The 20,815-nt window shown below is 40.2% G+C and overlaps 1 protein-coding gene across 1 annotated transcript in view; it reads right to left on the bottom strand.

Moving 5' to 3' along the window:
- PLPPR5 (phospholipid phosphatase related 5) overlaps nt 1-20,516 on the bottom strand; it is a 44,678-nt gene extending 24,162 nt beyond the window's left edge. The window contains exon 1 of the mRNA XM_066192387.1: nt 20,286-20,516. Within this exon, the coding sequence (XP_066048484.1) occupies nt 20,286-20,516 (231 nt within the window). The remainder of the gene's footprint in view (nt 1-20,285) is intronic.
- Nucleotides 20,517-20,815: the final 299 nt, after the last annotated feature.

Genomic DNA, 20,815 nt, shown 5'->3' with positions numbered 1-20,815 from the left:
AACAGGGATTGATTCACATTTTGATAGCTGAATTTATGAAGTCCAGCTTTAGCTCTGTTCTTCATGCTTGAACAAAGTGTCACCACTGATATTTTAACATTAAGAATGGCCTGTTTCACATTCACTCCACCAAAATAAATAAAGTTCTCATGTCTGTATATCATTCACATTATGGTTGGCAAAAAACCATAAAAATCACCAAATGAGAAAAAAAAATTAAATGTAAAATATCTTCTATAGGTTATGTATTTACCTGTACAATAAAGCATGACCTTTAATTTATTCACTACAATTATATATTGAGACTTGATAGCCAAAGACTTTAAGCAGGTATCTTTCTAAAGCTACAACACTGAAGTTTTATGACAGGGATAATTGAAAAGCAGAGCAGAACGGTCAAATACCGACCACTGATTCTAACTTTGATTCACCGTGGGACTTACAGGCAAGGCCATTCCACACCTCTACATGAAAAGGTTAAAGCTTATTGACAGTACATCACACTTTGATCAACAAGAATGAAGACTACCAAAGTGAAATCTTAAAACTCCACAAATAGAAGCAATAATGCCATCAAATCTGATTCACTGCTGAGGTGTTTCTAAACCTTTGCCCTAACAGGAAAATAAAAATCTTTTCATATATCACAATAGGTCTGAACAGTACTACAAAATAAAGAAAATAATCCGTGGGCACTAGCTCACCTACACATCTTGTTGTCAACAGGATGGATGCAATTAATGACCTTCCTAGGTTGTTTGTAGATTGAGATATCCTCGGGCTAAATTGTGGAGGAAAGTATTACTTAAAAATAATGTGGCACAGGCAACAAAAATAACTCTGAAGGCAAGTATGTAAAAAGCAAAATTTAATTTGTCACCTAAACAGTCATTATCTTTTACCTTAGACTGGCTTCAGATCCCAGTGGAATTTTTAGATAAAACAGAAATTTTAATACCTGAACTACCAAATATCCTCTCTCTATTGTGATGCAAGCAAATTTTCAGACCAGTGAAGTAGAATTTCTTCATCTATAATTAGCAAATGATCAGTATACATGAAAAATAATTCAACCTTGAATTCAAGATCATCCAAATTATGAGAAGAATTCAACCCAGTGATCCCTATAACTCTCATGAAAAAACATACCAAAAATCTCAGTTTTAACGTGATTCATAATAAAGGTGAGAACAGAAACACTAATATTTTCCTGTGAGTCACAGTAATGGTTTCCTTTCCTCTCAAGGACTAGGCAACCTGAATAGAGTCAGATTCCGCCTTTAATTCTTTCTGCCAAACCCAACAGATTTCAGTAAAATTTTCACAGATTTTGAAACTCCAGGAAAGAGCAGAATTCAGCACAAAGGAAGCATCTGTGAGATACAGGGCTCAACCTTTTCCAAGAACACCAAGAGTGCCAGCAAGCTCAACTCTTCAGCTCTGAGCAGAGACTGAATCTGCTGATCTAAGAATAAAAGTTCTCTTCTTGGCTGGTAGGGAAGCTGGGGTGTACTAAAGAGAGAACTGCTTGTTCAGTTATGGGAAAGGAGATCCTCACTTCCAGCAATGTCTTCGTCGGCTGCATCTAGATCTTTGCTGCTTTCAACAGCTTTTCCTTGTTATATCTCCTCTCTTTGATGGTGACCTGTATGATGAAAACCCTCTATTCCAAGAACAGCAGCACGTCCTCAGCTGAACAAGAATCCTTTAAGGGTGGGCACGTAGGTGCAAGGGTCAGAAGGATGAGGAATTCGGCTAAAGACAAAACCTCTGCTACAGAAGGCCTGGTGCTCTACTGTCAGAAGTAATAAGAGTCACTGAGCACACAAGGCATTCATCTCTATGCTTCCGTGGATTCGCTTCGATAGAATCCTCCTAGAATTTGGCAATAAATACAGGTTCTTTATTTTTCTGTACTGGCAGCTCAGCTAAAGCTGTTCTCCTTCCTCCATCCTTCAGCACAAGCACTGCTCATCTCAATAATCAGCCTATTGATGTTTAAGAAATGGAAGAAAAATCCTTTTCAATCTCAATAAATCCCAGGAGAAATTCAGCTTCCAGTGCAATTCCTTCTTCTTCTCTCCAGCACCACTGGCAATAATCAGCTCTACAGGGCACAGGAAAAGGAGAGCAATATTCCCCCTGCACTTTACAGCAATTTGCATGCCTGTTATATTCCTGGAAGGAGGAATTTCTGTATTCCTGCTGGCACAGGAACCACCATTACCCTTTCCACTGCATATGCAAGTTATAACCAGCCAACAAATGACATTTAATTTAACAGAACTTATTTGTGTACTTCTTCTCTAAGTCTTTGGGCAAAAAGTTTTTTGAATATTTCAAAACTGGCAGTGAAAGATTGCAATGGAGAATCTGAATGTTCTGACAACATAAACCCCTGGACAAAACTACACAAGTTCAGGTATATAAATATGACTGCAATGAAAAAGAGAGGATATTAAAAGCATCTTTTACCTTATTCTACCAGGGTCATACTACTTTAGATCACTGTACAAATTTCCCAAAGGTATGAATTAAAATTCCTAGCTCACAGATATTTTAACAGTTGTTAAAAGCAGGGGAGGCCATCCTTGCCTAAGGCCATCCTTCCATTTTACAGCATATGAAGTACAAGGGAAAGAACAATTTTCATCTGAAGTCTAACAGTACAAAGTGCAGGCTCTCCAGTAACCTGAAGAACATGTGTATAAACAACTTGCAGAGTCCTTAGATAAAAACACAGTGTACATAAGTGCTGCAACAAGGAACAAGACAAGAATGGTCATTTACTCTTATGGAAGCACATAAAAAATATTAACCCAGCAAAAAATTAAATTACAGAAGTTCTTGGAACCATCTCCATGGCAATCATATCCTGTCTGTGACATGACAATCCATTTGACAGGAACAGAATTTGAGAGTGATGAGATCTAAAATTAATATTTCTTCTTGTTTCACCTCTTTACTCCATAGTAATATATTAGCTGATTGATTTTCATGGTATGTTTACACTAGTAATAAATTTTTTGCATTTATTGCCATCCACCTAATACCTGTCCCTTTCCTTGTTTTCTTCTCAGGATTCTTACAACATTTTGCACACATTCCCTACACTGATTCCTTCCTCCCAAGTAAGTCCGGGTTTTTTTCTGTATTAGTCATTTTTCTGATTCCAGGCAAGCTGTGCCTAGTTTTAGCACTGCATGTCAATTTAAAAATCTAATTTTTCCTTCCATCCAGTATATTCTTAACTTGGTTCTAAATTCTGCGCTCTTTTCAACTTGAAATGTCAAGCCTGACTCATTCCAAATATTAGAGCGGCTCTGACATTGTTGATTTTCCAGTAAACTGACTCCATAAACAAACTTCCCCTAGTGTCTCCTACAGTTTACAGCCAGCACCTATACAAATAAATGACCTTAAATCTGCACTTCTTAAAATACTAATGAGGTTTACTTTATGACCTACATTCTCATATATTTCATGTAACTCCCTATAAAGCCCCAGGACTCAAGTGAGACTTAAATATTCATTTGCATGACAAGATACCTGAGGGTACGTGAATATGGTTAAACAAGATAAACCCTGAAATGTAAGGTTGATAATCTCTGTTTGGGATTAGGAAAAAAAATTTCTGTGTATACAGTCATAGACTGTTCCAGCTAACACCTACTTTAGGCTACACAAATGTTCAAGAAATATTTCACACAGGCTAGGGAATGTCACAGAATACACGATTCCCTCTCTGCCAATTCTCATGGTTATGCTGTAACTACAGCAACCACTCAGATAGATGAGTAACACTGAAAAGTGGTTCCTGCATTGAAAAAACCACTAAATATTCATCCATGTGCTCATCAAGTTAAGAAGAACATTTTACAATACTGTGCATTTCTCTTCTGAATTAGCTTCATTCATTGTGTTTCTCCCATTTAGGCATGACTTGAACAGTAACCAAGGCTTCTATGAGACCATCTTCAAGAATAACCTTGGGGGAATGAGCATCTCAGGCAGTCCATGGCTCTGCTGTTCTCTCTAGAATGAACTTGTTTGTTCTTCCTTATCAGGCACGAAGGGAAGGTAGGAAATGGAGCTAAAAATCTTGGGAATGATTTACATATGTCTAGGAAAATTGTTATCAATTAAATTGCATGGCCTCCCTATTCATTTCACTTATGAGTTCCCACTAAGTGTGGCGCAGATCTCTTCTAAAAATATGGCTTCTATATGCTTTGTTATTCCCGCTTTTTACCTTGTCATTTTAACTTTTGAGACCATGGGCTATTCCTGGCCTATTTCCTCTTTAAAAATGCCACCCATGCAGCAATGAGCATAGTGGCCTCAGAGTTTGGAAATCCAGCAGCACAAACCTTGGCCTTTAGTGATGCTGAAAGTAAAGCTCCACTCTCCACTTGAAGCTAAAATTGTTGAGTGAGGTGACAGCCCTGGCAGGAAAAGCAGCAACAGTATTTCCAGCAGTTGCAATTTCAAGCTCATTATGCAGAGCAGAGCTTTCCCTTGAGGCCATTTTCTTTGTGTTTTTCTTGTACTCGTTGCTTCTTGCTTGCTTAAACTGACAGCAAATGCCCTGGTCAATTTTCAGAGAAGTACATTTTCTATAGTAACAAATGACCACTAGTTTTGCAGAAAATGAAAAAATAAATCCTAGATAAATCTGTGTGGTATTGATTAAATACAAAATATCCTCTCTTGCATTCAGCATGGGGATATAGAACCATACTGCATAGAAGCTTCTAAAGGTCTACAGAAAAGATGTGAAAAGAAAACTGCTCTTCTAGAGAAAGATTTTGAAAAAATACTCAGCCTTTTTGAGCCTGTAAATTTTGTTTTAAAATATGTACTCCCCATAGTTTTTTGAGAAAAATACTAAAATTTAATATATTTGGTCATGTCCATTTACAGAAGAAAAATAGCAGTAAAAGATTACACATCTGATAGTGAAATATTATCTCCTTTACTTATTTCTCTGTAGGGTGGAATACGTCTATATTCTACGAAACGGTAATGTTACTTCTGACAAGAACAAATATTCTTTATTGCCCTTTTTAATACACTGTAGAAATTCTCAGTACGTAACAATGGTAAAGGCTGCTCTGTTCACAAAGACTTTACTGGTATTTGAAGCAAGAGGCACACAATAACCAAGCATCCATAAGCAGGAAGCCAGAAACAAACCACATGAGAACTTATCCACAGAGACGTGGACAACTTCACCATCCACTGAACTATCTTCATTCATTACCACAAGAGAGGAAAGAAATGAAATATTCTGAAGTACAGAGTCTCTTCAGAGCTTCCTTTTTTTCCTTAACTGAGTAAATGTTCATGTGTGCAAATGGCATCTCCTCTGGAGCCCATCTGTGGTGTCCAACGGGCAAAGCCTCTGCACAGCAGCGCCAGGGCTGAAATTACGCAATGCCAGAGCACAGGCTGGTTATGTAAAGGGTCATCCAGAGAACCAGTTGCCAGGCCCTGCTGCTCTAAGGTAACTAAGAGAAGGCCTTGTGCCATCCCCAGAGGGCCGGCCCACAACCGGCGGCACAGGAGAGCGAGGCCCTGCAGGGCGCTGGACGCTCCGGGACTGAGGCAGGCGCTGGGCACACAGCCCAGGGCCGCGCCCGCCCCGCCAGGCTCCCGCTGCGCCCTGCGCGCACCCGCTGCGCCCGCGTCACACCTCCTGCCCCTGCCTGCTGAGCCCTTCCTACCACCGGGAGATGGAGAACAGGCAGCTGCTGCGCACTGCAGCTCTCCAGGCGATCAGGAATGGCCAGGACGTGAGGAAAACATGCTCAGGAATGCCAATGTGGCAGCCTGGGGGCCAAGCAAGTGTCTGGCACCTGGCTCTAAAACCGCCTAAATACTGGCAGTTTTACAATGTTCTTGTAAACACAAGTATTCTTGCTCAACGTATTGCAAGAGGTAGCAGATAAGAGATATTCATGAGAATTCTTGCCTATGCATCAAGCTTTTCTAATTTTAAAAAATAATATCAAAAAACTAGAGAAAAAATGTTAATCTAGAGAAAATCACTACATCTAAAAAAAACCTAAGTAAATGGTGAGGGGAAGAGAGAAAAATTAATTCAAAACTGCCTCCTAAAGACATACATTCACATTTCAAACTGTGAAGTTACTTTAGGCTCAAATACTCCAGATAAGGTTATCACAGGAAATTCTTACAGTTTTTAAATTGTTCTCATTTTCTTTTTACAAAAACCAAGGATGCCATTATGCAAAGTTCTGAACTCCACTTGCAACGAACACGCACCTATTTAGGAAAATGAGTTGTAATATGACCAGATATCAACTGATTTTAGTCTCCTGATCTCTGATGGATACATGAGAAAGGCTGTTGTTAAATACAATCATTTCATGAAGGAGATTGAAAGACTTCTGCATCAAAATTTTTCATTTTCTCAAGCACTTAACATCAACCTTTAAAATACTGTAAGCTCTATGATTCATCTTCTCTATTAGAAGATGAATTTCATATATGTTCGTCTCTGCACTCAGCTGTATCAAGGAAGTCTTCCATTGGACTTCAAGTGACACATGGAAAAGATTGCGGTTCTTTATGACCTGGCCTTGGTGAACCCCTTTGTTTCTTCACTGGCCAAGAAAACTGTACACTGTTCTGTCTGCTGAGGCAGATTGGTGTCCTAACCCTTCTGTGCATATTGAAAATATGATTCCTTGATAAACACAATACCAATGCACCTGACACCCATCCCCGTGATCATTTCCAACAGCAATGTTACTTTATATTTTAAACCTTAGGTGATCTATGCAACTGAGCTTTTCTACCCAGGAGGAACATTCAATTGCAAAATTCAGCATAAACGGTCTTTCATCCCTGTTTGAATAAAATCTGATCACATAAAAGGCATCTCTTAAAGATTCTGGTCACAAAGTAGTGGTTTTACAGTCAGTATATGACTGTAGCCAACTGTTCTCAGAGGCTCAGAAGAAGGAGAATATCTGTATTTCTCGCTTTTCCCACTGTCTTACTTCGAGCTCACTTCTACTCAAGGCCAGATAACATTTTGCAGATACATTATCCCTGAGATCAGTTCAAGGAAAGCCACTTTCACTGAACTGCTGCTGCCATCAAACAACAGAAAATGGAGGACTAAACACTGGAACAGTATAAGTACCCTTTAAAAAAAAAAAAAAAAAAAAAAGCTATGAGAAAAACATGCTGTACATGAGATTAGTATCTGTAGGATTCCACAAAAAATGTTTTCTGGATTCTTTTGGCAAAATATGTATGTATACAAAACATACACACTACTGGTTTATTACTTATGCTTATTATTAACAACTAGTATTTGATTCATAATGATAAATTTAAGTAGACAGCTCAATAAAATAATTCTAAGCTTTTTATTAAACGGACCTTCAAAATAAAATAACTCTCTTTGTAATCATGGAAGTAGCTTCACTCCTACTAATAATGGCCTCTGTATAAGCACCTCTTCCTTTACCATTACCTTAGGCTACAGTATAATTGCCAACAAATGAAAAACATTAAGGTCATTAACCTTTTCCAGTTGAAATCAAAGGTAGTAACCCCACTAACTTCAACAGGAGCTGGATTCATTGTGAAAACTATGGCACTCCAGGTTAAGTGCAATACCACATCTAAAGTCCAGAAACAGGTCTTAGCTATGAATACTGTCCCAAGAAAATAATAAAACAAAACTAGGAAGACAATCCAATTTCACAGGGAAGCAGTACCAAATATTTGAGAAAGAGGTTTAATAGGTCAGATAAATCAGAAAGGTAAGTCAAAAAATGCAATGCCCATTCCTGAAGGTATTAACTTATAAGTCATTCTTCTAATATACTTTATGTCTTTACACTGTAAGCATTACTACAAAGAATCCAGGTGTCATTAAAAATGAGTTTAAAGCACTTTGAAAGCCAATGCATGAAAGCATTTGGTCTAAAACTATGACTTGTTTTGAACTGTCTCACATCAAGTTACTTGTGCATAATCACAATGCAATAATATGTGCATTCAGAATAAAACCAGCCGTAAAACTACTCAGTAACAAACCCTGTCAGTATTAATCCACACTTCTAGTGCCTCTGAAAGCCAGGAAACAAGTGACCAAATAAAAGTCTTCAAGTAAAGTAGAGACTGCACCTTGTACTGACACTTGAGTAACACAGTCAAAGAGAATGACTCTACAGAAGTTAACTTTTCAAGCTTCACCGACCAGCCAGACTCATGATGTTATTCTCAGAGCAGTCACTAGAGATGCTGGTCAGGGAGAAAGGATCCAAAAGAAAAGAGGTCAGAAGTGCCTCTTCTAGTCTCACCTCAACTAGCAAGCCCAGATACAAAACAATGTGTAACCATTGCCCCTGCATCTCCTCCCTCAGGCTTGAAAGCTGTAATTTCACAGTGTGCCATTATTTCTCCCTAAGAATGTTACTATAACAAATTAAGATACTTGAGTGATGTTTATTAGAAACAGAATCCTAATGAAGTCATACAAGTGGGGGTAGAGGCCTGTTTATGAGCACCAGAAGCTTTAATAACTACTTACCTCTTCTCTTAACAATGCAATGGGAATGAATAAGCCAGCAAGCTTTTTCACAAAACATTGCACAGCATATCTCATTTATCTTTATTTTCTAAATACACAAGTAGAAAGATCTTTTCAATAATGATACTGCATATTCTGTAGATCAAATACAGTGGATTTTCTTTATGGTGGGTTTCTCTATGGTGGGCTTTCCGCAAATATGATTTGGACCATTTTTGTCACTCTTTCAACTCTGCTACACACAATGCCTATTTTACTGCTCCTGCCACAAATCCAGATGGCTGCAGATGTGCAGCTGGCAACACTATGTTGTCTGACCCTGTTTAGAAGTTTACACAATGCAGTGCTTGAATTAAGAGGAAGTCCCAAGTGCCCTCATTGGCACAGCAGCCAATGAGCTGAAACAGCAGCAGCAAGAGTGGGAAATTTCAGCAAAAATTTCCTAGTACAGGAAATGCCTGCAAGACAGAGGGGAGATTGTATACTTTGCTGTGAAGACAGCAGAGCATAAAAACAGCTCTTTAAGGCATGCAATGGTATTCTGAAAACTAATTGCAAGGTCTATTGGCCGAAGTAAGCCCAGCTACTCTTCCTCAATATGTGACTGTATCTCTTTCCACTCATGAAATAATGCATAATGATTTATCCTAACAAGGATCATCTCCTTTGCATAGATCTGTAAAATAATAGTAAATATGCTGCTGGCTTTATCAAATATCTTGAAAAAATCTCAAGTGGTGAGGGAAGTGTTTGAAGGATGAATGAGCCTATTTAAAATTTTTAGATCTTGTGAAGCACTGACACTGACTGTCTTCAAGGCAGACTTTATAATAGCTGGTTTTTGGTCTTCTCTGTGAAGACAATAAAGGGTATTATATAAAATACATAGTGTTATGTAAATGTACAAACACAAGTTTTTAGCCAGTCTTGGATGCAATCTCATTATTGAAGCTATTTAAATTACTACAAAGAGAAGTTCAAAGTGTGCTGCAATGAAAGGTGCTTGCATACATTCAGTGATAACAATTTAAGTATTTGGTGTAAATGAATCAATTCTTTGAGGCATTACATTTTTGCCATTGGTATTCAAGGTTAAAAATACATGTGAACTAAACTAGGGATACAAGCCAACCATGTAAACATGACTTTTTCTGGCAACACATTGCGCATACACACTTGCATATGCAAACATACTTAGGTTTTTTTAATAAATAGTCTCTGCTCTATGATTTCCATCTACTCCAAATCAGGCAACAATCACAATCAATTCAGAAACAAAAGTAATACTGAGTAAAACAGCAGTACTGACTATTAAAATGAATGTGGTTCCAGAAAAAGATTTTATCAGCACCAAACTCATTCACACACAGCACTTCACCTCAGGAAAGCCTTGTGATTTCAAACAGCACTGAAGCATGTGATTAAACTCCATCAATAGCAAGATAATTCGTTAACAATACCAAGATAACAAATTAACAATCTAGCTCTGGTTATAACTGCCCATGCACAAATCTCCCGGTGCTTTACAGAGAAGCCTAATTTCACAACTACCATTTGACAGCTAGGCATTAACAGCTACATGTCCATCCCGCTTGAGTGGTCAGATCCCTCCACCAAGGCAGAGCCTGACAGAGCTCACAGCCCAGCTCTGTACATTCATTCTGCCAGCTGCAGATGTCCCCAAACCACTCACATGGCCCAAGGTCAATCTGCCTATAAATCTCATCTGCCTTTGCTAAATGCTCTGGAAAGAGTCCCCGCGACCGACTGAAGCACTGACTTCAGTCAAGCGTGAGCACTTGGCAAAGGGGCCCATCCTAACAGCTGGAATGTCCCCACACCATTCACATGGGACACGCTTATGGCCTAAGGTCTAACGCAGCACAAGCTCCCCAGTCCTCCCCTGGGCCTCTCAGATGCTCGCACTCATGTCTGTGCACTTTGAATGCAGGACGGCAGCAGCCTCAGGCCTGGCCGCATGGCAGAGCCCTGATATACCCCAGCAGGGCCAAGGATGCTCCTCACAGGAACAGGGAGAGCAGAAACTGAGCAGTGGAGAGGCTCAAGCTGTGTAAGTATGATCAAAGTACTATTAAGTATGTGCTGAAGCTTGGGCATGTCCACACATCGTTCCGTGTAGAGCTGAACTCATGCACAGACCTGCACTTGGTAGGTCAGGCATCAGCCAGGAGCTGCTGCACCCTACAAGGTCACCCCTTCTCAGCAGAGCCCTGTTATACGGACAGCCTGTGCACCCACTCTGTAAAACCCAAACACCTAACACATCTGGGCTAAGTCTTGATTAAAGCAGGTCAAGCTCAAATAGTTCACCTCATGTTCCCCACAGGCTGCAAGTTCATGTCGTTGGCTACTGCAGCTCAGCTGACCCGTGATTAAGAAATCTGTAAGCAGAATTAATTCAGTCATGTCTGAGCCCTAAATTGCTACAGACAGGTCACTGAAATCCCTATTACTACCCAAAATAACCATACTGGGAAGCTGAGTTCCACTTGCTGATACTAATATTCAATATTTGATTTATAAAGAGCCAAACTATACATTGATCAAATAAATCCTCATAATATTAAAATCTGAACGATAAAAAAATAAAATATATGACTGATCCTTTTTAGAGACAGCATGAAACCTACCAAGCTAAAACAACAGGTGTTTCAATACGCTGTAGAGAAAAAGAAAAAAACAAAATCTGAATAGCAGAACGCTGTTAGACCGACTTCTGTTCTTGGTAGCTGCTTTGCTCTTAATTATTATTTAGAAAATCAAAAACTCTGAGTGCCTTCATTACTCTTTAACCTGACATGGATGAGAGATAAGAAGTAATAACAGCAGAGAAAGAAAAAGAATATTTTTAAAACATTTTTAAAACTGCATTCATAATTGGCTGCACATTAACAAGTACATATGGTTAATGAAATTTTCATATAAATATACAATGTATGATAATTAGACAATGGATATTTATGATACATTTACACAATACACACAGAACTATAGATAATTGTATATTGTCCAGACTGGCAACTAGAAGTGGAACCCACAACCCAAGTTTTCATACCATATAACCAGGAAGGTTTTTCATGGTGCCTCATATCCCAGGAAGTGGCATCCAGAATGAGGAGTCAGTTTTGAATCTATACTGAACCATTCTTTACACTAACAGTAGATTCTAAAAAGCCTTATTGTAAGCAGTAATCTTTCTACTGCAGATTCCTTAGCACTTTCCATTGAAAATAAGTATTTTCTGATCCACAGGTAAATAGAAGTGATCTTAGCAAAGGCAGTTTGCCCATCAAAGATGGCAAGTCCTAGAACTCCTGCTTTCCTAGTAACCATCCAACACCATGTGTGCCAGAGAGAGGGTATATCCACTTCAGCTGGACTTTTAACTTGCAATCTATGAGGTTACAACACCCCTGCTAAATAAAAGCCACGTGTGATGAAAGCTGGGCCATCATGCACTTCAGTGTATCTGAGAGATGCTGCAAGAGCATATAAAGCTTTTTATACATCACTCTGCTTTTAAGGCTGAAAAACACAGCTAAAGCTACTTACTATTCTACTTTGTTTGTCATTTATTATGTATCATATGGACACCCATCTCCTCAATCCTGCATGATGTACAATGAACAAGCACTGTTTAGTTGAAAAACTGATTATTACTTCAAGCCTACTATTTTAGATTACAAACAACTGCACAGATTCCTTAATCGTGCAGGATTAGTTGGATTAACAATTTCTCACTTTAACATAAGTGCATCATTTGTAGGACAAGCAGGCATTCAGCTGTTGCAAACAGAACCCTGCCTGCCTTGTTCACATCTGCTTGCCACTTTACTTCCAGAGAGCCCATCAAAGGATGAAGCATATGGCCTCGATATTGTTAGTGTTTGTAAATCACATGCATACTAAGCACAGCAGAAATACATTCAAGTGGAAGTACAAACATAACTTCTTCAGGCACCGTTCATGTAAGCCATCACACCACAACAGGAAGACAGACAGATAAAGAATTACCAAGAAAACACACAGTGGTTCTGAATTTTTAATTGTTTCTCCTGGTCATAGCTCTTTTGGATTAGTGGTTTAACGCTAAGATAAAACCTGCATCAGACTATCAAATCATGTATTTGTCTTGCTAAGCGTCCCAACAGGCCAATACTGACATCTGGTATACAAAGTTACTGCAGACCTAACAGTGTGATTTATTTTTTTTTATTTTAAGCAAATTTGCAAAGCAATTATCCATTCACAAAGGAAGATCATGAAATAAACTGTCTCTTAGCTTTAAACTTCTCCTGAATTCCAGAAAAGGGCATTCTGCCTCCCAAAAATAGTAGCTTCCTGAAGTCTCCAGCACTTGCATATTTAAAAAAATAAATTTAAAAAAGGCAGTAAGTTTTATATCTTTCCTACAAAAATATGGGAACAGAATAAGAAACCTATAAAGTAAAGAAGTTGCAGCTGTGCACACAGGTTGAAACAGAGCTATGATGACAGGGACCAAATGAGCCCTGCAAGAACAATGTGATCAGAGAGTAAACATATTATTCCGGCAATTCCTTAGTTTTGTAAAGTTTTAACAGCTGAAAAATGTGCCAGCAAAGAAAAGCACATAAAACTAGAAAGCTTTAGCTTCTTGATATATAACATATTTCAATAATCCTGGAATTATTTTCTTTGATTAGCTAATTAGTTTCTCAAATAAACCCATTTCCATTTGATTTCAGAGGCTGCTTAGTCTACCCAGTTCATGAGTCAGGATGTAAAACTTTAATCTTCTGTTGCTTCATCACTGTCTTATCAAAACCAGCATCATGAGATGTTCAAACATCATAATAAAAGTTCACTGTTCTCAGAAAACGAGCACTAGGATAGACTGCATACCTTGCTGAGCAATTCCTTAACTTTCTCAATAGGTTGTAAATAGAACTGAAAACTTGAATACGTTGCTACATATCCTTGGGATTTTTTGCCCTGTAACACAGCTGCTGGCAATTGTTCATCCTTGCATTATTTATCAAGCTTCCTTGATTCTTTTCTGGCAGAAATGACAAAACACTTTAATCTCCTTCAGGATGCACAGAGGTCACTTCTTGTTCAAGTAGCAGACCAGGAGAAAAGTCTGTTCAATTCTTGGAATCACAGGATGGCCTCAGTTGGAAGGGACCCTTAAAGATAATCTGGTTCCCAGTCCTGCAAGCAGGCTGCTCAAAGCCCCATCCAACCTGGCCCTGAACAATTTTAGGGATGAGGAAATCTACAGTTTTCCTGGGCAATCTGTTCCAGCGTCAAGCACCCTCATAGTGAAGAATTTCTTCCTAATGTTTATTCTAAATCCACACCCTTTCACCCTTGTCCTATCACTATGAGCCCTTGTAAAAAGTCCCTCTCCAGCTTTCCTGTAGGCCCCCTATATGTAGTGGAAGGTGTTCTAAGGTCCTTCCAAAGCCTTCTCTTCTCCAGGCTGAAGAACCTCAGCTCTCTCACCCTGTGTCCACAGGAGACATGCTCCAGCCCCTTGATCTCCTTTGCGATCCTGATCTGGACTCACTCCAGCAGGTCCACGTCATTCTAATGCTGGGGGCCCCAGAGCTGGGTGCAGTACTCCAGTGGGGTCTCACAAAAGTGGGATGTTCCTGTGCTTTAGTTTTTTCCAATACTCTCAAGGCATCCACAGAAGTCAAAGTGAGTTGGTACCAGCCATGAAGGAGAAAAATAATCAGTCTGGAGTAGATCGAAGGAACACCTGTGAAGGCTTTTTCCGACTAAGGAGGGTAATGAAGAAACAGCTCAGGCATAAGGCACAGCAAATTCACAGAAAATATTTTCAGGTCTTTAATTCTAGATTATGCTTTTCCTCACATTATAACAGACAACTGAGTATTTTGATGTCTCAGACAGCACAATCTAGAACCCTTTCTCATGTACAGCACTAAGTTACACACTAGTAGAACAGTTTCAGTGAACTACTCGGGTTAACTAAAAGCTTCTCTGCCAGGAGCATTTTGAGAACTCAGCCTGATAAAATTTGATCAGTCCCTGATGCCACAGCACATAGAATCATGGATGTCAGAAGGAAAATAGGTACTAGCAGGTTCAGAAAGGAAGACTGAGAAGGGAGGTGTCCAGGCACATCAGCTAGATCTATGTGCTGGAATCAAGTGGTGCATCTCCTTAAGGTCTGCATATTCAACTGCTCTTGAGCTACTCAACAGCAAAGACAGTGAAGAAGAAAGGAGACTTAGGATAACTGTGCAGAAACTTCTAAAGATAGCTCCTCTCTTTCCATTTTCACAGAATGATCTTACTTTTTCTTAAGCATTGGGGAACAGTAAATTTGATACAAGAACAATGATACTGCATCTTTCACTTTAGAGTCTTTATTTTGCCAGGACTCAAAATTTCTTCCTCAAAGGAAAAGGTTACTGACAAAAGCTAAGCTCAAGGCAGAATGCCTGGTTTTTGACATCCATTCCTTGTTCGGGATGTGCCAAATCTAAAGACTCCTCCAGTCCACTGGGAAAAAAAAAAAAGAGAGAATGCAATACTTCATGTCTAAATGGAAATCTTTTTTTTCAGCGATGACATAAAAATATTATCCTAAAACAAACTAGTCTTTAATTGGTTTGCAGAGAAAATACAAATATGCTAAGAACTCACCCAGGCAAATAGAAGTGTATATTTTATAGATAAGTACTGTAATCATGTATTTGTTACTTGGAAATAAAAACAAGTATTTTTAAAATAGCAACAACATTTGCATAATAAAACTGTTTACATATCTTAATTAAAATGTGTCAGTATCTCCTCCTCGCTTTTATATGACAGTCAGCATACATCTTAGGTGCAAGACATTACATTTTAGATCACTTATTGTTTAAACAGTTTTGCATTTTAAGTAATTCATATTAGCATGTGCAATCACTAAAAGAATCCTTAAGTGCACTTCACAGTATCTGAAAGAGGTCAAAATTACTAACATCTACCAGAAAGAAATAATGCAGAACGGATCACTCTATAGATTCTGAAAACATGAGACACTAGCCTCACCATTCTAGAAATCATTTCTACTGGAAACTAAAGGATTAGACTGACGTGTATTTCCCAAGCTACATCTGTCATACCAAGTTTAAAAAAGCAACCAGCCCACTGAGCAAGAACTGGCACTTTGGGAAATGGCTTAAATAGCTCTGAGCCCTCAACTAGCAGTTCTATGCCTATTACATATTTGAATAGACTCAAATCAAGAACCTATTTTCTGTCACCTTCACATTTGACTTTAAGATAAAAAAAACCAAAACAACAACAACAACAACAAATAAGCCATGTACTGAGAATTCCTCAGTATGCCAGAGATTTCAGCATATTAGTACTATGGACAGTAAAATGACGGGAGCATAGCCAGGAGTACTCTTCTAAACCTGAATCACAAAGACAAAGGGGAAAAAGGCACTGCCTCTGCCCAAGTCTCAGACTTCCCTCATAGAAGATCATACTTAGGGCTTTTCCACTCTTCTGATTGCAATTCCTACCTCATCTACATTTTTTAAAAGATTTTACTGCTTGTGTTTCTAGTTCTCTTTATGCAAACACATCTATTCATTCAAGTCATTACTTTACCTGTGCCTAAAAGTATGACTTGGGAGACCTTCTGCAAATCAAAGTCTAACATTGGAAGGGATCATATATTGTACTATATGTTAAACTGCAGTTGTTTTCAGCACTTTTATAAAAGAAGACTAAACAAAAGCAACTGGCTGGACCCTCAAAATTCTCCAGTGGACGAACTCATAAAGTACAGATTTGACATATCAGAAACAGTGCCTACACCCTTTAGAGATAATCCACAGAAAACCAACATTATAATGTATTTTCATTTCATGGAACCTACAGGAAAGGAAACCAGCTGGAAAAAGGGAAAAGAAGCAGCTCTTCTTATGCTACAGAAAGATTGTTGGGTTCCTCTACAGGTTTCCTACAATTGCTGCAACACTGTGAATCATAGAATGGTTTGGTTTGGAAGGGACCTTCAAGTTCATCTTGTTACATCCCACCCACCATAGGCATGGACACCTTCCATAGACCAGGCTGCTCAAAGCCCATCCAGCCTGGCCTTGAACACTGCCAGGGATGGAGCAACTCTAAAGTTGCAGGGGCTTTAAGCAGATACACCCTAGCAGACAATAAATTTGTTACAGCCAAAGTGAATAGCAAAATTTGACTCCTAACTAGATCCTACACAACCTATGAGATATTCAGAATAGAATAGTTCAGCTGGGAGAGACCTACAATAATCATCTAGCCCAGCTGGCCACCAAGTTAGGGCTGACCAAATATTTGGTAAATACATGGTAATTACTTGACCAAAGACTGTAGATGTACAAACCCAGTAAATCCCACATACAGAGCACAAAACTCCTTTCCTTCAGTCACAGTTTCCCTTTCCCATACCAGAGCACTTGACTCAAAGACAAAACTTACAAAAAAAAAAAACCCCAAGACAACAAAGAAAACCCCCAACAACAAAAAACCAAAACCAACAAAAACAACAAAAACAACAAAACAAGCAAACCAACCCCCCCCCCCCCAAAAAAAAAAAAACCAAACCCAAACAAAGAAGCCAAAATTCCATCAAAAAGTCAAGCATTCCAGTAGAGAAGCAGTCTCTGCTTCTGCCCTGGGACTGCACTTCTCAGATCACGCTCCTGAGCACCTGTGCCTTGCCTTGAGAGGCAGCTGCATCTGTCCCTGGATGGCATGGGGGCAGATGGGCTGAGGAAGCAGATTGACTCAGGAATGAAAGCCTGGCAGCAGTGCTGCAGCAGGGCTGGAGGAATGTATGAGCAGGAAGCAGCACTTCATAGACTAACCAGAAAATTTCCAGGATGAACACAGTGCTCACAGTACATCCCTGTCAAACGACACAGGTTCTTATTTAGGTCTCAGCACAGGCAGGTCGCTGCCCTGTGAACAGATGCTGCAGCATCTCTCATGCAGCACAGGGGTTTTGGATGAGCAGCTGTGTGACAGCCTCACAGCAGCCAGAGACCCACTGCTGACGAGATGCTCATCCAGACCAAGATAGGTCCTGCTACTGGTACTTTACTTCCTTAGTTTTCTGCTAGCAGGTGTGTAGAAAGGAAAATCATTAGAAAAACTCCTTATTTTTTATGATTTTTGAGCAACGTCATTCAAACTCAATGCAATAGAGCCATTAATTGAGTCACATTAAGATAACCTGGCTTATCTTGAAGCACTCTATGGCTCCAATTCAACAAGTCTCATCACTCAAAAAAAACTCAACTGCTGTGAACACCAAGGTAAAGATTCTGTTGCTCTACCTCAAAACTCCAGAAAGAGCATTAACCCCATATACCAAACAAGCAGGGGGGAAAAAAAAAAAAAAAGGAGTTTTTAAAAAAACCTCATAAATCATAGTATTTAATATCCTGTGTTCAAGGACAATACTCATTTTGAAAAAAAAAAAAAAAAAAAAAAAAAAAAAAAAAAAAAAGAGAAATTGCATTCACAGAAATCCTTTTCGTTCACTAGTCTACATTTGCATCTTTACAGACCCCAAAATATGGCTATGTTTCAAGATTCATTCTTATATTTCATTTACAGATACAAAATTACAAAGAACATGTATGTCCAAAATGTCATAGATAAGAAACAAATGAAATATAAGAGAACCTAATCTCTGAAATCTACAACTGAAAACATACAAGTTGTTTTGGTGAAGAAATCTTAATTTCATCACTTCTTTTAATGAAAAGAACAAGCAAAGGCAATGTACGTGTCCTGCACAACTGAATAAGTGCTATCCCAGGCAAACACAAAGTCCAAGCGAATTGCCCAAGGCAAATCAGAACAAAACTCTATGCAAGACCTGAAAAATCCATCTATTTAATAAAGTTAATTATTGGACTTAATGCTGTTAAATTAATGAGACTCCCTGGAGCTGAATTTTTTGTTTAATAAAATGAAATAAAAATATTTTTTAAAAAAGTGAAACACAGGCACCTACAATGTGGTTTCCCATGCCCTGACATCCCAAAGCATGTCATCTGCCCAAAAGACTGGTGACTGGGAGCTGAAACAAAATTAACTATCATTAAATTCTATTCTTAGCTTTTTAGCAAGGATAATTACAAGACTGCCAACCCAAAATGTCATGGAGATTTCTCTGATGTAATCATCTACCACCCAGGAAATGAATGGAAACTACCAATCCACCTTGCTGACACATATTAGGAAAAAGAGATGCTCAACAGGAACATGTGACACAATCTTCATAACTTCCTGAGACAAACAAAAGAAATGGAATTAAAAGCAAAACAAACATCACATGCCAACAAGAGAGAAACATCAACAAAAAAACCCCATCAAAAATTCCCTTTTTGAATCTCAACAGTATTTAGGGGTTCAAAAGAACAAACAGGTAAATAAAGTGGTCAAGTAATTGATGTCCAAATCAAAAGAACCAAACAAAGCAAAAATGCTACATAACAGGTTGTGCCAAATGAAGAGGTTCAATCCCTTGGGAGAAAAAAAATAAAATTAAAAGTGAACCAAGTCTCAATACTAAGGCTGATCCTGACCATAAGGTTTTATGTTTGATACCATCTGAGATCTCATGATGCTACAAAAGCAGAAATTGTATCTGGGATTACCATAGCATTACTCTGATGATGTTTTTTCTACTCCTACTTTGTTACATTTTCCAGAAAAAGAATTATTGTGATTAAAAAATAATTGCTAGCTTAAAAGGCCTCTTCTCATTGCATTTTTTAATTATTCTAATGCTTCCAGTTAATTAAAATCAACTCTTTACAAGGGCTTTCTGTGTGTGTAACTGTACAAGCACCTGATATATCTATATATAATCTATCCCCAGGAGTCAAATGTTCCCCTCTAGGTCTTTCCTTCTCGGTATGGTCAGGGATCACTGAATGATGCTAATGCCCTCGTTATCTGACAACACAAAGGGTACCTTCAACAGCTTGAAAGGAATCTCACTGCTTTTGCAAAAAGCTCTCTCGTAGCTGTTTTCCAAAAAAGATCCCCAAAGAAAATCGATTAAATAAAGCACTTTTAGTGCTTTAAATACCTGTTTAAAACTGATTGATGGAAGATCACGTTCCATTAGAGACACAGGTTTCGTTTGCACACATATCAGTAACTGAGACATACGGAGACAACTAAATCAAGTAAAACTGCTCCTTGTACGTACCAGCTGACTTTCAGAAAACAAAACTGACAGAGGGGTTTTCTAATTAGTACCGGGTGACACATCAGTAAGTGGCTGCTAAAAACCGAGCTTTCCTCAGGTTGCCCATCCATCTGGCAAGCGACGCGCGTTTCGAAAAAGAAAAGATAATTTTTTACCAAAAGGAGTCGCACGGGGCTGGAATACAGGCACTGGCAGTTACATAAACCCGTGCTAAAAATAAACTTGAGAGGCGCGGTGGGCACGGTGGGGCAGGGGCTGGGGCCGGCAGCGCTGCCCGCGGGGCCCGGGGCCGGGCCGCAGTCCCGGGAGCGCGGAGGGTCCCCGCCCGCCGGGCCCGGATCGCAGCCGCCCCCGGCAGCACCGCTCCGGCCGGCACCCGCGGCCCGGCCCGGCCCGCTCTGCTCCGCTCCAGCCCAACAAGTCACCGGCGTGCGGGCACGGGCGGCCCCTGCTTACCACCAGCACGGGCACGCCTGCGGTCAGCGAGTAGAGGAGCACCGGCGGCACGGCGCTGCGGTCCTCCGGGCCCGGGTAGGGCTTTCGGTACGCGCCCTCGTAGCAGAAGAAGCCTTGCACGTTGACGGTGAAGGTGTCCGTGTACTCGAAGTAATAAGCCAGCATCACGGTCCCTGCCATGATCACCATCTGGAAGTAAAGCATGCTGGTGAGCGGAGAGGGCACTCGCATGTACGTGGGCTCCGGCGGCCGCGGCAGCCCCTCTCCCCGGCGGCGCGCTCCGCCCGCTCCCCGGCGGCATCCACCGCGGGCGGGGGCGGCTCAGCGGCGGCCGGGAGCGCGGTCAGGCCAGGGCAGGACGGCGGGGCACGGCAGGGCAGCCGCGGCCCGGCCCGCCGCTCCGGCAGCGGCTCCAGCGCGGGCACCGGCTCGTGCGGCGGGCGGGCGGAGCGAGGCGGCGGCAGGGGCGGCCCCGCCCCGCCCCGCCCCGCCCCGCCCCGCCCCGCCCCGCCCCGCCCCGCCCCGCCCGG

The sequence above is a fragment of the Chamaea fasciata genome, unplaced genomic scaffold, assembly GCF_029207755.1.
Source record: "Chamaea fasciata isolate MVZ Bird 193981 ecotype frontalis unplaced genomic scaffold, bChaFas1.0.hap1 SCAF_10, whole genome shotgun sequence".
In the NCBI taxonomy this organism is placed as follows: domain Eukaryota; kingdom Metazoa; phylum Chordata; class Aves; order Passeriformes; family Sylviidae; genus Chamaea; species Chamaea fasciata.
This window is presented reverse-complemented; position numbering and strand designations above follow the sequence as displayed.